Here is a 16558-nt window from a genome sequence, read left to right as displayed (position 1 = left end):
ATTTTGGGGGGAATAAACATTTACGGAATAAGGCTAAACACTGGCAAAATCCTAGAGCAAATCCTGTTTCAGTCTGCTTTCCAACATATATTGGGAGGAAAATGTACATTTCAGCAGGACAATAAGCTAAAACTGAAGGCCAAATATACACTGGAGTTGCATCTCAAGATGACATTGTATGTTCCTGAGTGGCCTGGTTAGTTTCGACTTAAATCGGCTTTAAAATCTATGGCAAGACATGAAAATGGTTGTCTAGCAATGTTCTACAACCAACTTGACAGAGCTTGAAAAATACAAAAAAGTGCCAATATTGTACAATCCAGGTGTCCAAAGCTCTTAGTGACTTGCCCCTACAGACTCGCCGCTGTAAGGGCTGCCAAAGATTATTCTTAACATGTATTATTGACTCGGGGTTGAATACTTATCTCATCAAGATAGTGTTTTATTTTTACAGAATATTTTGAGTAGATATTTTTGCTTAGCCTATTTCTTTTATTTTCATATTTGCCTGTGTCTGGTCGGCGGAGGTCTCACTTTAAAGACTAATGATGCAGTAAAAATCGTGCACTTGATGCAGCTGTTCTGGCCTACCGGGTCAACTAAAAACCTAATCAAGCTTCTCCAAAGTGGGCTTATTTTACTGGGTTGGGCGGGTTTTTGTGTCTGATTGGTCTACTAAGTGTCAATCAAATCTGGAAACACTTTAACTACACAACTGTTTGACTAAAATCATATGGTATCGCCAAGGAAGTGTTAGGCTGAGGATTGGTGAAGATTTAACGCGAAAATGAGAGCTTTTTCCTTATTAATATTGGCCTGGATGTCCTTGCTTGTGGTTTTACCAGTGATACGTTGTAAAGAACAGCGAGAACTATCCGAAGGTAGGACAGCTCAAATAGCAACTCAACTTGCATTCCAACGTTTTAAATGTTGCTGAGTATTTTGCAATCTCGCTAGATATAAAGATGGAGTCATGGAAGTCGCTATTCAAACGTTATTACATTGTAATTTGCATGTAACTCTCTCGGACTGATAAAAAGCAATTGCATTGCAGATACAAAGTTCCACCGGGTGTTCTCGAGAGTTCCATGCCGCTGACGTGGACTGGATCGTGTCTGATTTAATTCAGACTTGTGCCTAATGTTCTATTGAAAACAAATAAATGTCAAGAAAGATGCAATATAGGCCTACAATGCTTGATAGCATATTATGGATTTCATCAGGGGTTGAAGTATGTTATGCGCAAGTGGCAGAGATCAGTTAACATTAGGTTACTTACTTTTAGCCTAGTTTAATATATTTTTTTCTTGTAGGAATTTTCTAGCTACTGTACACATACTAATGTTTTTTTCTACTTCAGTTTAGCATAATGTTTACTGAGCTATAAATCAACATTGCATGTGTGCTGGAAATATATTTTTATTGATAGAGATTGATGGAAAGTATCACTTCACAGTTTTAAGAAAACACTCATTAAACATACACTAATGACATACTACAGTATGCTATCATAAGAGAGAAGGGGAACATTTCAATGGTCAAGTAGACACATCTATACATTCTCAGAGACCACCTCTGGATATATTATCCAATTGAGCATGGTTGGTACAGACTGTTTACTTCAAGTTTTATGTGATTTTACATTGCACACACACTACACGGGTCAATTATCGCATCAATTACATACTTCCATTGTTTTTAATTTCTTTCAGGCAACCTTTTAGTTGTGACTGTTGCGACCAAAGAGACAGATGGCTTCAGGCGTTTCATGAGGTCTGCCCGACACTTTAACTACACTATCAAGGTATGGAAAGTTATGACAAGATAAAACTGATCTAACATTTGTGTCCAGACAATGACTGGCAACCATTCACTCTCTCCCTCTGGAAAATATATATTTGTGAGGAAACAAGCCTTTTTGAAGAAGGTATATATATTTTTGTTGTGGAGAATGTGTTTTGCAGTTGTTCTCTTTGGGTTTGAAGGTGCTTGGCAGAGGGGAGCCATGGAAAGGTGGGGACTATATGACCGAGCCAGGAGGGGGTCAGAAAGTGCGCCTTCTTAAAGCTGGTTTGCAGGAGATGGAGGAAGACAAGGTTGTCCTCTTCATTGACAGGTAGCCTTCAATCTGCCTTCAGCATTATTGAATATATTATTGAATATATTCACACACAAAATTCAGTGTACATCAAAATTCAGCTTGCCCAACGACTGGTTCAGCACTGGTCTTACCCCACCAGACATGCCAACGGGAGTCTTTTCGCAGTCCCAAGGTCCAAAACAAATTCAAGAAAATGTACAGTATTATACAGAGCCATGATTGCATGGAACTTCCTTCCATCTCATATAGGGGAAGTGAACAGCAAACTTGGTTTCAAAAAACAAATAAAGCAACACCACATAGCCTCTTCCCCATGTGACCTACTTGTGTGTATGTACTGACATGTATGTGTAACTGATAGATGCACACACACACACACACTAAATGTTAATGTTTTTAAATGTATGTCAATTGTAAAGTATTTAGTCTGTAATGTCTTTTTCGTTATGTGTCAGACCCCAGGAAGACTAGCTGTCACCATTGGCGTCGGCTAATGGGGATCCTAATAAATCCCCCCCTGAACAATGAGGCTCATAAAGGTTCTCTTTTCTCTCACTCTGACCAGCTATGATGTTGTCTTCGCCTCCGGTCCCAAAGAGCTGCTGAAGAAGTTCCAGCAGACAAGACACAAGGTGGTCTTCTCTGCAGAGACCCTCATCTGGCCCGACAGACACTTGGAGGACAAGCACCCCCACTTCCGAGAGGGAAAGAGGTTCTTGGGCTCAGGGGGTATGTAAACACACTCCTCTTGATCACCAGGCAATGGAAGGCAGCCATTTTGTTAACTGTCAACAGGAAGTTGTTGTCAGTTAAACACTAATACTAACAAACACAGCTTTGCTTTTTAAACGTTGACATGTAACAGTCCAGTTAGAAGTTGTCTGTCATTTTTATAAAAAGGATGACATTGGGCCTAAGACATATGAACTGGGGATGAATTCACCTGGCAGTTTATCCACTAAGGTTTGAGATTGTGAATGGCAGTTTTATAATCTTAATGTTTAAGTCAGCAGCTGAAAACCAGAGCGACCGAAGTCCAACCACGAATATGAAATCACATGAATTGGACCTCTATTACATTGACCATTTGTTTTTGAAATTCCGGTTCTACTGTTCAAACTGCTTTGTCTTTGTCATATCAAATCAACTTTTATTTGTCACATGTGCCGAATACAACAGGTGTAGAACGCACAAGCCCTTTAACTAACAATACAGTTTTAAGAAAAATAAGTGTTGAGTAAAAAATTGTTAAGTAAAAAATGTAAATAACAAATAATTAAAAAGCAGCAGTAAAATAACATTAGCGAGGCTATATACAGAGGGTATCGGTACAGAGTCAATGTTCGGGGGCACCGGTTAGTTGAGGTAATATGTACATGTAGGCAGAGTTAAAGTGACTATGCATAGATAATAAACAGAGAGTAGCAGCAGTGTAAAAGAGAGGGGGGAGGACAATGCAAATAGTCTGGGTAGCCATTTGATTAGCTGTTCAGGAGTCTTATGGCTTGGGGTTAGAACCCGTATCGTTCACACGTTCTATCTTTGTCCCTAGGATTCATTGGCTATGTTCCTAACCTCAAAGAGATGGTTGCTGACTGGACAGGGGAGGACAGTGACAGTGATCAACTTTTCTTCACCAAGATTTATATCAACCCAGAGAAAAGAGTAGGAATCTACCTCTATACTGATCTTGTTATGGTTCTTTAAGTGGTCTCTCTCAGAACTACCTTAGCACTTTACTATCTATGCATTTCTTCTTGGTATGAGTACTGTATGTGTATTATACTGTAACATTATATCTATGCAGTATGTTTCCTCATGCTGTTTTTCTTTTCATAATAAGTGATCTGTTTTTTCTCTCCAGAAATCCATCAATATAACACTGGACAACAGATGCCGAATGTTTCATAATCTTCATGGATCCCTTGGTGAGTTTTTAACAAATTACACATCTCTTTATCTCTTAGAGCATGTCTCGCCATTGTCTCCCACTTCACCTCTAGCCAACAAGTATACACATGTACTTCAACATTTTCGAATGAAAAGGCCACTGCTCCACTGAAACCTACTGGCATCAGCTTTTAAATGGTTGATCCTCCCCCCTCCTGGGACATCAAAACGGCTGTTTCAGTTTACACTTTTTCCCGTTCTGTAAAGAAATGCTTGGAGAAGAAAAGAGGAAAGTGCGACCTCCCTCTGGTTTCACTTCCTGACTGTGTTAGTCGTGATTGGCTGATTGAGGCTTTGATGAAGGTGTATGAGTGTGATGCAGGTTGTCATATCCTTAGGCTTTCTGGTTCAGCCGACAGACTGCTTTGAGCCATTCTTCCCTCTCTTTTACTCTCTTTCTCTCCTCTTCCCCGCCCTCTCTTTTTCCTGTATGCCGCTGGCTGAGGCTGAGCCTGCGTTAGGAATTTATGAGTTTGCTGTGAGAGAGGGATGTGTCTGAGCTCACGTAGACCAGAGAGGGAAGGGGGAGGGGTCGGGCACAGCTCCTCCATGCTTTTTCCAGATGCTCCCAAAGCACAGGGCTGGATGTGTATAAACTTTTTAAGCAGCTGCAGTTAGGTGGGCGTGCTGAATAAACGCTACATCCTACCAACTCCACAGCAATGGCTTCCTGTTAATAGCTATAGACTTCCCTATAATAGTCAGCTTCTTGAGAGGGACAGCAAGATCATGCTTGTTTGTGTTCATGTCTTGAAACCTACTTGAGGTGAAAAGGAGAGAGCTGAAATTGTCACAGCATCGTTGTAGAATCCAACCTCCCAGAGAGAGACATGCAATCATTCGCAAAATGTAGTGAGTAGTGACGTCTCTGGTGGTTTGCCGGTTTCAACTGCAACGCCCCACAGTTGCTACATGTTTTTTTGGTGCAGGTCAGCTTTGGAAAAGTGTTTTATTTTTAACCTTAATTTACACAGGCAAATTACATTGAGACCTAGGCATTGTTTATAAGTGAGCCCTGAACACATTAAATACAGAGTTTGTTAGTTTTGTAACAAAATCTGTTGAATTACTGTGTAATGAAATCCATCTCCAATACATGATGTCCTGAGTGTATTGTATGTTTCAGTACTGTGGATTGATTAGCCACTGAGTGGCATGCTTCAAGTCTCTCTTGGAAGACACGTGGCCGGCCAACAATTGGCAGGCTTTGCTGACTTTATTGTCCCCATGGGGAAAATTTGTTGCAGTGGCATGTATACGTTTATTTTTTTAAATTTCACCTTTATTTAACCAGGTAGGCCAGTTGAACAAGTGAGAACAACTGCAACCTGGCCAAGATACAGCAAAGCAGTGCGACAAAAACAACAACACAGAGTTACACATGGGATAAACAAACGTACAGTCAATAACACAATAGAAAAATCTATGTACAGTGTGTGCAAATGTAGTAAGATTAGGGAGGGAAGGTAATAAATAGGCCATAGTGGCGAAGTAATTACAATTTAACATTAACACTGGAGTGATAGATGTGCAGATGATGATGTGCAAGTAGAGTTACTGGGGTGCAAAAGAGCAAAATAAAAAATAACAATAAGGGGATGAGGTAGTTGGGTGGGCTATTTACAGATGGGCTGTGTACAGGTACAGTGATCGGTAAGCTGCTCTGACAGCTGATGCTTAAAGTTAGAGAGGGAGATATAAGTCTCCAGCTTCAGTGATTTTTGCAATTCGTTCCAGTCATTTTGTCGCAGGACTGGTACTGATGTTACGGTTTGTGTGTTTGCGCCTAGATGAGGTGGTGTTGAAGTTTGAGGACGGGCAAGTGCGGGCCAGAAATGTGTTGTATGATACATTACCTGTCGTTATTCATGGCAACGGGCCCACCAAGGTAACCTTCCAACTTTTGACCCTTTGACCCCTATTGTCCGTTGTAATTCTATTGACCATTGAAATTCAGACACAATAAATAGAATGTAAATGTAAGACCAAAAAAATCATCCAAATATTTGGAAAAAGGTAGATAAACAGTATCAGGAAGTGGTAAAAAATAAAATAAATGTTTCTTGTTTAAGCTCCAGATCAACTACTTAAGCAACTACATCCCCACAGTGTGGACGTTTGAGACGGGATGCAGTGTGTGTCTTGAGGACCTGCGGCCACTCTCAGGACTCAAGGTGGGTTGCCTGTCTGTTTATGTGAAGTATTCTGGTAATACACTCTTAGGGCGTATTCTCATTGGAGAGTTGTAGCAGAGGTATCGTGATGAAATTTCAATTGACCTAATATGTACATAAACTTTTCAATTGACATGAGCAACGGAATTTCACGTGCCTAGAGAAGGTTCGGGGGATTGGCAATGGACATTCTTGCTTCGCGGCTTAAATTTACCGTAAATGTCCCAGTATAGCCACCAGCCAGTAAGCATCCTTTTAACAAACTATTCAACTATGCAAGCAACTTCATCTTAACCAACTTTTCATCTTAAGCATATTACACTATCTTGTATAATGCAACAATTCACAACCGTGTGCAGAGTATTAAAGGGTTTATTTTCTTATCCGTACACTCATTATATTTCAGATTTAAAAAAAGTCTTAAATATAAGGAACACATTTCAGCTGTTTCAAAAGCATTGCTCTGCCATTTCGATTTTTACTGTAGGGGCATTTCGCTTGAAGAGACCATTCTGTTTACTGTTGACTGCTCAGATAGGGGTGACTTTCGAGCAAGGCTCGCCTGCGACCTCCGTAGGAGAAGTGACAAGTTTACATTACACTAAAAGGTCTAGCCGAGGTTATTTTCTCTAAACCTCTAATGTAGCTCTCGTAGTGAGAATACACTCTTAAGATGAATTGTAATACACCTGCGTCGGAAACGACATGCACGGCCCGACACGCAATGTATACCGGTGCGATTAATGGTTACCTGTGGTGTGTGCCAATGTAGCTTGATTGCAGGTTGGGTGACAAGATTCTCTGGGGGGGACTGAATGAAAAGGCATTGGATTTTTATATGCAAGGTTTTCAAGTCGACTGCAATATACATGACAATGTCATTACATGATTCTTTTTAATACTGTACAGGAGAGCGAATACCCACTGGTGGTTATTGGAATCTTCATCCAGCAGCCCACCCCCTTTGTCAGTGTGTTCTTTGAGACCTTGCTCAAACTGGAATACCCAAAGAACCGACTCAAACTCTTCATCTACAACCAGGTGAGAGAAACATATTTTATTACATAGTACCATCGATCTAACATTTAAAGGGATACTTTGCGGTTTTGTCAATGAGGCCTTTTATCTACTTCCCCAGAGTCAGGTGAACCCATGGATACCATTTTGATGTCTCTGCATCCAGTATACAGGTAGTTTATTGATTGTTAGCGCAGCTAGCTGTTACCATAGACTTCTAGTCATGGCGCTATCGCTAGTTACTAACTTCCTTCAAACTGCATGCAGAGAAATAAAAATTGTATCCACGAGTTCATCAGGCTCTGGGGAAGTAGATCATTGTAAGTAGATGCAAGTATCCCTTTAATAAATGTGTATAATTAAATATTTTCCCTTTTGATTTGAGTAACCGTTTGGTCTTGTATGAATGGAACACCGTGTTAGTTACACCCAGTAACCTCTTGTGCATTTCTCCCTCCGAATTGTTGCCAATCCACACATGTGCTCACATGCCTCTTTGGATAGTATAACAATGACGAGGAATGTGTTGGATCTGTGCAAGTACCAGTCAAGGGTCAACCGGCTTAACTTCAGGGTCCGTGCATGAGATATGTTGACATGAATCAAAGTTGTATTACAACACTTGAAATTTGTTGTTAAAAGTTGATGCTTTCATAAGTTCTAGTCTTCCACAATTGAAGTAGAGAGGAGATTCAGCAACTCTTAGTGGACAATAGAAGTTTGGGAAAACCCTGAAGAAGGCCAAAAGCTGGAACGCGCTGGTTTTCCTTTCATAAAAAAAAAAAAAAGCGTTTCTATTCACTTCTAATTTCCATCAAGAGTTGCTGAATCACTACTTCAGTTTTGCTCCTCAATTCATACACCTTGGTTGGAGAGCGAGGTAGCCATATTTATCAAGAATTGAAATGATTTCATTGAACAGATTACCATATCCCACATTGTAGCTCAATGGCTTTGTTTAATATCAACCTCAAACATCTGGTGGGCTGTAATGCTCTCATTGTAACTCTTTATTTTTCCTATGTGTGAATGTGACTAAGACTGTTACAGAAGCACAACAACTCTTGTCTTTGCTACTGTCCCACAATGTCCTCTTACAGGAGCAGCACCACGAGGTAGCGGTCAGCTCTTTCCTGAAGGACCATGGGAAAGAGTACCAGGATGTTAAGGTCATCGGGCCTGAGGAGAACATGGACAGGGTGGCTTCCCGCAACCTCGGCCTGTGAGTTCACCTTGGCTTTCTCTCTCATACTAGCTTTGGATTCGCACATACAACCTAGCTTGACATTATTCCCAAGTTTTTCAAAGATGTTCAGCATGTGACATGGGGTAGTTTACTGATTAGGGCCGCTGCCTTCAGCGCATACACGCACTGTATCAATCTGGGTTCGAATCCCCAAGGAAGAAACAAAAATGTTAGGTTTGGGACTGCCCCATAAATGTGTGTTTACTATGTTTCCTATTTTTTGGTTCCCAGTGATATGTGCCGACAGGACAAGGACTGTGAGTATTTCTTCAGCATGGATATCGAAGTGGTTCTGAAGAACAAGGACACCCTAAAGATTCTCATCGAGCAAAATGAGTAAGCGGCAATAAAAATGAGCCTGTCGATTATGCCTGACCAGATTCCCGATCTCTGATGATGCATGCAATAACTGCTCTCCTAAAAATACTGGACACACATATACACGTGTATTTGGGTGGATACACTTTCAAAGCTCAGCTGGTTTTCAGTGGGACGTGATTAATCATCCCCTGTCACCCTTCAGGCCTATAATTGCACCCATGATAACCCGAGAAGGCCGCCTGTGGACCAACTTCTGGGGAGCACTCAGTGCTGATGGTTACTACGCTAGGTCGGAGGACTATGTGGACATTGTGCAAGGACGCAGAGTGTAAGTCACACACACATTATTTCCCATAACTGATTATACCAATATGGTCATTATGGAACAATGTTATTTTATAGAGAGCTGAGGTCTGATGGGTTTTTGTTATGACTCTCCCCGGGGGGCAGAAATGCTTGTTTCCTGCTGTAGGATCATATTTTGCTAAACTCGGCAACACTACTACAGCTTCCATGCCAGTATCATAGTCTTGTTTTAGAGAGCGCTTCCAGCACAATGTATGGGAAGCCTGTTCTAAATATAGTTTATTGTCACTACAGTGGTGTGTGGAATGTCCCCTACCTGACCAAGGTGTACCTGGTGAAGGCCAGCCTCCTTCACGAGGAGCTCTCCAACAACGACCTCTTCAGCTCGGGCACTCTGGACCTCGACATGGCCTTCTGTCACAACGCCAGAAACAAAGTCAGTGTTGGAAAGCTATGATAGATTGATTGGTCAAATTCTCCATTTCATTTTGGGCATAAAATAATGCATGACAGGCCTCCAAGTGGCGCAGTGGTCTAAGGCACTGCATCGCAGTGCTAGCTGTGCCGCTAGAGATTCTGGGTTCGAATCCAGGTTCTGTGGCAGCCAGCCGCGACTGGGAGACCCATGGGGCGGCGCACAATTGGCCCAGCGTCGTCCGGGTTAGGGGAGGGTTTGGCCAGCAGGGATGTCCTTGGCGACTCCTGTGGTGGGCCGGGCGCAGTGCACGCTGACACGGTGTTTCCTCCTACACATTGGTGCGGCTGGCTTCCAGGTTAAGTGGGAATTGTGTCAAGAAGCAGTGCGGCTTGGTTGGGTTTCAGAGGATGCACGGCTCTCGACCTTTGCCTCACCCGAGTCCATACGGGAGTTGCAGCGATGAGACAAGACTGTAACTACCAATTGGATACCACGAAATTGGGCAGAAAAAGGGGTCAAATATAAAATTAAAATAAAAATGTAAGAATACTTTACTGTCCATTACCTTGCAGAGAACTTAAATGTGTCTTTATGCTCAGAACATAAAGCAATGGGTCAGCAGCACCCCTTGGAAAAATTTGAGGAATTAAGTGCCTTGCTCAAGGGGGCACCGGCAGGCAATGACATGTAGGATTCTATCGTAATTTATTCTGAAGTCTCGTCTTGCTCTCAGTCCTTCAGTGTCCAGTATTAGTCACGGGTGCTTAGGTTTCAAAAGATAGCAAAACTCTGATTAGAAGTGAGACACCCAAACAGCGTTGAACCCGTAGAAGTCCCAAAACTTAGGCCAGGTAGCAAATATTTTAAAATTATAGCTTCAAACTAAATTATTTAAAAAAAAGTTTTAACACCCTTTGCTTCAATTTTTCAGGGAGTCTTCATGTATGTTACGAATATGCACACCTTTGGACGGATGCTGTCGACAGAAAACTACCAGATGAGCCATCTCCACAACGATTTGTGGCAGATCTTTGAAAACCCTAAGGTGAGAATTGGGTTGTCAAGTAGTCATTGGGGGGAAAAAACAAAGGCTCCCCTTGACTCAATTCAGGCCTAGACAGCATCATGTACCTCACAACTTTGAATTAGTTTGAAGACTAATTGCAGCACTCAGCTGAAGAAGAGCTTATTGCATGTCATTACATGCAAGTGTATTTTCTGCAGTGCTTTGCAACAGTAAGAATGCCATTGTCTTATCTAAATCTGCTTATGTAGACACTTTGTATCTGTTCATGTGTTAACTTGTCTAATCACAATAAATATAGTAATGCATCTCTACACTGAGTATACCAAACATTAGGAGCACCTTCCTAAGATTTAGTTGCACCCCCTTTTGCCCTCAGAACAGCTCCAATTCGTTGAGGCATGGGTTCTACAAGGTGTTGAAAGCGTTCCACAGGGATGCTGGCCCATGCTGACTCCAGTCTGATCGCCTTGAGATAGAAGCTGTTTTTCAGTCTTGGTCCCAGCTTTGATGCACCTGTACTGACCTCGCCTTCTGGATGATAGTGGGGTGAACAGGCCCGTGGCTCGGGTGGTTGATGTTCTTAATGATCTTTTTGGCCTTCCTGTAACATTGGGTGCTGTAGGTGTCCTGGAGGGCAGGTAGTTTGCCCCCAGTGATGCATTTGGCAGACCTCACTACCTTCTGGAGAGCACTGCGGTTGCGGGCGGTGTAGTTGCCGTACATGGCAGTGATACAGCCCGACAGGATGCTCTCAATTGTGCATCTGTAAAAGTTTGAGGGTGTTAGGGGCCAAGCCAACCTTCTTCACCACACTGTCTGTGTGGGTGGACCATTTCAGATCATCAGTGATGTGTACGCCGAGGAACTCGACACTTTCCACCTTCTCCACTGCGGTCCCATCAATGTGGATAGGGGGTACTTCCTCTGCTGTTTCCTGAAGTCCACGATCAGCTCCTTTGTTTTGTTGACATTGAGTAAAATGTTATTTTCATGACACCACACTTCGAGGGCCCTCACCTCCTCCCTGTAGGCTGTCTCGTCATTGTTGGTAATCAAGCCTACCACTGTAGTGTCGTCTGCAAACTTGATGATTGAGTAGGAGACGTGTGTGGCCTGCAGTTGTGGGTGAACAGGGAGTACAGGAGGGGGCTGAGCACGCACCCTTGTGGGGCCCCAGTGATGAGGACCAGCGTAGTGGAGATGTTTCCTACCTTCACCACTCGGGGGTGACCCGTCAGGAAGTCCAGGAGCCAGTTGCACAGGGTGGGGTTCAGACCCATGGACCTGAGCTTAATGATGAGCTTGGAGGGTACTATGGTGTTGAATGCTGGGATAGGGTGAGATTGAAAATGTCTGTAAACATTACAACCAGCTGGTCTGCACATGCTCTGATGACGTGGCTAGGGATGCCGTATGGGCCGGCAGCCTTGCGAGGATTGACACGCTTAAATGTCTTACTCACATCGGCCACGGAGGAGAGCCCACAGTCCTTGGTAGCGAGCTGCGTTGGCACTGTGTTATCCTCAAAGAGGGCGAAGATGTTTAGCTTGTCCAGAAGCAAGACGTCAGTGTCCGCTACGTGGCTGGTTTTCCCTTTGTAGTCTGTGATTGTAGACCCTGCCACATACGTCTCATGTCTGAGTTGTTGAATTGCGACTCCACTTTGTCTCTTTACTGATGTTTTGCCTGTTGGATTGCCTTACGGAGGGAATAACTACACTATTGGTATTCTGCTATATTCCCAGTCACCTTGCCATGGTTAAATGTGGTGGTTCGCGCTTTCAGTTTAGCTTTCACCTGGTTTCAGCTGGTGAGTCCGTGTCATGGAAAGAGCAGGTGTTCTTAATGTTTTGTACACTCACTGTATATTCTTCATTTTCCTCAGGATTGGGAGGAGCGTTACATCCATGAGAACTACACAAAGATAATGAGAGACAAACTGATTGAAACAGTGAGTACTTGTTTTTCTATCAAAGTATAATATTTCAATGCTCACTCAAGATCACTGACATTGCCTATTGCTCTATATAAAATGATGATAGTGGCTAATAAAGGTAATAACCGAAGTGTCTTAATATATAATAATATATACCATGTAGCAGACCCTTTTATCCTAAGCGACTTACAAATCATGTGTGCATACATTTTACGTACGGGTGGCCTCGGAAATCGAACGCACTATTTCAAGCGTCATTCTCTACCAACTTAGCTACAGAAGACTATTTCCGGGTGGTCAAAGTCCAGTTGGCTACAAATGAAGACCACAAACTGCATGCTCAAAATATTTATAGAATTTACTGTTTATGGAGAGAGTATAAATTCCATGCCTATCTACTACTCTTTGAAAATGCAAGGTCACTCAATTGTACATTTTTTTTGCCCCCTTCCAGCCTTGCCCTGATGTATACTGGTTCCCGCTATTCTCTGATATTGGATGTGACCACATTGTTCAAGAAATGGAAAACTTTGGACAGTGGTCAGGTGGCCGAAATACGGTATGTATTTATACTCCTAAACCAATGTAGCCTACAATTATTATCTTACCTAACAAACCTGTAAATGTAGTAACTTGAGCATTGTATCATGTTTTTATATGTTCTTATTTACTGAAGGACACAAGGATCCAGGGTGGCTATGAGAATGTCCCCACCATTGATATCCACATGACTCAAATCAATTATGAGAAAGAGTGGCAGAAGCTTCTGTTGGATTACATAGCCCCAATCACAGAGACAATGTATCCTGGATACTACACCAAGGTATGTTAAAAAAAACATCAACACACATTTATACTCATTTTAGATGGATTTATGCGCAGCTCAACAGAAATTCATATTTTCATTATTCTACACATTTTTCATGGATTTTAACCCCTGAATTATATCATTACAACGTGGAGAACATTAGAGAATGCATAAATGATCAGGAAAGTTTTATTTTATATTCCACTTTCAGCTGGAGGGGTTGTTTGTGTGGTTATAATGGTACATCGTGGTTCTTGCTTTAGTAAGTCCCACAAAATGTAAATATTTCTGCAAATTTGTGCACCGTTCTGTTACTTATCGCCACCTTGTGGCCTGATATCCGTTGATTTAGCCAAGTAGAGTTATGTTTGTTTTTCTAAATATGTTTAAATGCACACCTCTCCTGTTATTTTGATTAACTTTTGAATATTACTTTGTTCACAGGTTAACAATATTAATATTCTTATTTATGTTTTCAAAATGTAGAATTATACTGTATGCTGCAGGATTTACAGTAGAATGGTCTACATTTATACAATGCATCATTAATTTAATTCAAATGCAACAGACGTGTTTAATTATATTGCAAATATATATTTTGAATAGAATCTTATGTATAGAACAGGGTCCCTCTGTGCTACCATGTTGACCCTGACATGCATCTCTTCTCTTATCAGTGTATCTCTTACCTCAACTTCGTAGTGAGGTACAAACCTGACGAGCAGCCCCTGCTCACCCCTCACCACGATGCATCTACTTTCACTATTAATGTAGCTCTCAACAGCAAAGAAATTGACTATGAGGTAAATGAGTATTAGGGGTCCAGTACAGTAAGACACACTAAACTGGCAGGTAACCTAGACAAATACCCCTTAAGCCCTTGTTTGAGGACAGGGTGCAGGTGTTTTGTCCTCTTTCCTGTCTCTTCTCTGGGAATGTATGCTGGAATCAGGGAGCTCTTTCTTTTTCTTAGCTGAGGTTTCAACCAGGAGGTCAAGGGGCATGCGGCCTGTCCCGGCAGCCCTCCCGGCTCGTTTGTGAATGCTGCATGACTCTTTGCATCACTCTGGTATTTTCTGTCTGTCTCTCTCTTTGCAGGCTCAGTTTGACTTGGCGTTTGTAGTTAGATATAAGCCAGACGAGCAGCCCTTTTTAAGGCCACACCATGACGCGTCCACATTTACTATAAATATTGCACTCAATCAAAAAGTGCTTGATTACCAGGTGAGTGTGTTTGTGTGATGATTTACACATTGACTTGGGGAATTGGCCTCTAAAGACTGGGTTGGACCAACTTTGATATGTGAACACTTGTAGGGCTACCCCCATGGTAATATTTGTAACACTTATGGATGTGCCCTGATTTGTTATACCCTCAGGCACCTCTGTAATTAAAACCCTGCGCCCCACTATTATTAACATCTATTACAATTGGTTAGGATAACCCGACTACTGTATACGGTCATTTAGTGTGAAATTGGAACAGAAAGATCAGTGAAGTTGTGTGTTTTCCTGAAATGTTGCAATCAAGTTTGCCAATCAACTTATTTCAAGTAGGAATGCAAGTGTATGAATGTACAGTATGTCTTCTGAAATGTTCTAAGCATGCAGACCACTAGTTGCTTTGTATGTTTTCATCACTGTTTGTTTCTATGAATACAATTATTCCAGGGTGAGTTTCCCAGAAACATCAAGACCGTCTTTAGCATTAAGATACTCGTTCCTCCATTGCCCACCAATGGATTTAAGATGATCTTATTGCTAAAGATGGTCTTTATGTTTCTGGGAAACTCACCCCAGATTGCTTTCATCAGAATCATTTTGGTGACTCTCATTCTTTCTCCTTTGCACGTAAAAAAAACCCAACCATCATTTGAAAGGCTTTTGAAGATGTGTTGTATTGCATCCGTGTCATTACCCTGCATCTTTCAAAGAATAGGTGCATAATCTGGTTTGTTTTGAGAAGAAAGTGCTTTCCGCACAGTTACTGTTTCTCCACTGTTCACAATGTGTTATTTGCACATAGTTATGTACCTATGATGAAAGCCTTCAGTGTTCTCCTGTGCAGTATGACCTTGAGTCTTAGACAAGTTGACGTTTCCCTATGTATAGAATGTGAAGCATGTGTGAATCTCCTGGCTGGATATACCTTTCCTGACTTCATCTCTGTTTGCTTTCCCATTGAAGGGTGGGGGATGCAGGTTCATACGGTATAACTGCTCCGTCGAGGCACCCCGCAAAGGCTGGGCCCTCATGCACCCTGGACGGCTCACCCACTATCACGAGGGCCTGCGAACCACTGCAGGCACTCGATACATCGCAGTGTCATTTGTGGACCCCTGAGTGCCAATGGCAATGTGCTGCCACTTCCAGGTGTCAGCTGTTGTTTCTATGGTGCCTTTACTGAACGTTTGTTCATTCAGGAAAACTCCATTAGCCAAATCCAAGTGTGCGTTGCGGGAGACCTTTTCTCTTGAAACCCCTTTCCACTGAAAGTCATTTGAAACTTTTGTGAGACAAATGTACTGTTTTAGTATTATTATTTTAACTGTCAAAATAACTTGTTTTGTTGAATCAAGACACTCCTACATACAGTATGAGGCAATAAGAATAACTTTATTTGTAAAGTGCCCTTCATTTCTAAATACACTCCTAATACAGTATGCCATGCACCATGGTGGTGGAGATAATTAAAACATCTGTCCTATTTATTATTTTGATATTTGTATAAAAGGAGTTTATTCCAAAGATTCCGTGTGGCTTTTCGAATGTGTAATATCTAAAGAACACAGCTCGTAACACATTCTCAGTCCCCTTGTCATTTTCATGTTGAAAACAAGTCCATGTTCAGCACCCAAACATTGTCGATGCAATGAATAGAGCCGACATGAGTGCTTATTCTACATGTCAGACAGGCATGTTTGTTCTACATTGCCTACTTCTATCAGAATGTTCCAAAACGTTGCATCCTGCTGAAAGCGCACCAGAACATATACTGTATGTTTCTCTTAAATAACTACATTTTTTAAAACATTCCATGACAAGTAATCATTGAGGACAAAGTTTGACTGAATTGATCTGATGCTGCCTGGGCATACTCTGAAGAATGTTGTAAACACTAGTAGAGATAGTTGTGCGAATTTATATTTTGGTCATTTGTCAATAAAACACTGAACCAAACTATGATTCCATTCTGCAACCAATCCTTTGAGTAGTTGGTACTGTATCAAAAGCCAAAACACCGTTTTTATTGT

General features: G+C 41.8%; 1 protein-coding gene across 2 annotated transcripts; it reads left to right on the top strand.

Moving 5' to 3' along the window:
• The first annotated feature begins 564 nt into the window (after positions 1–564).
• On the top strand, positions 565–16490 carry plod1a (procollagen-lysine, 2-oxoglutarate 5-dioxygenase 1a). Of its 2 annotated transcripts, none has more exons than XM_020506194.2 (19): positions 565–881; positions 1713–1804; positions 1986–2116; positions 2667–2830; positions 3654–3766; positions 3966–4029; positions 5842–5939; positions 6124–6225; positions 7135–7266; positions 8343–8464; positions 8720–8824; positions 9012–9137; positions 9410–9551; positions 10465–10578; positions 12446–12511; positions 12951–13055; positions 13173–13319; positions 13982–14107; positions 15492–16490. In XM_020506194.2, exons 1-19 carry the CDS (start codon positions 788–790, stop codon positions 15645–15647), a joined length of 2199 nt encoding a protein of 732 aa, XP_020361783.1. In that variant the 5' UTR covers positions 565–787; the 3' UTR covers positions 15648–16490. The 2 variants fall into 2 exon arrangements, with proteins under 2 accessions (XP_020361783.1, XP_020361782.1); XM_020506193.2 differs by lacking the exon at positions 13982–14107 and adding an exon at positions 14403–14528 and having other exon boundaries at positions 678–881; positions 15492–16487.
• The last annotated feature ends 68 nt before the right edge of the window (positions 16491–16558 follow it).

This window comes from Oncorhynchus kisutch, linkage group LG17 (genome assembly GCF_002021735.2).
Source record: "Oncorhynchus kisutch isolate 150728-3 linkage group LG17, Okis_V2, whole genome shotgun sequence".
NCBI lineage: Eukaryota > Metazoa > Chordata > Actinopteri > Salmoniformes > Salmonidae > Oncorhynchus > Oncorhynchus kisutch.
Note: the sequence above shows the minus strand (reverse complement) of the source record. Positions and strands in the feature narration are given on the sequence as shown.

What these genes read in the sequence shown, in the direction of transcription:
- plod1a (XM_020506194.2), top strand. Translation starts at nt 788, where the DNA reads ATGAGAGCTTTTTCCTTATTAATATTGGCCTGGATGTCCTTGCTTGTG. An exon ending in GAGACAAACTGATTGAAACA is followed by an intron (nt 12,512 to 12,950) that starts GTGAGTACTTGT and finishes GCCCCCTTCCAG; the next exon opens with CCTTGCCCTGATGTATACTG. An exon ending in ATCCTGGATACTACACCAAG is followed by an intron (nt 13,320 to 13,981) that starts GTATGTTAAAAA and finishes TTCTCTTATCAG; the next exon opens with TGTATCTCTTACCTCAACTT.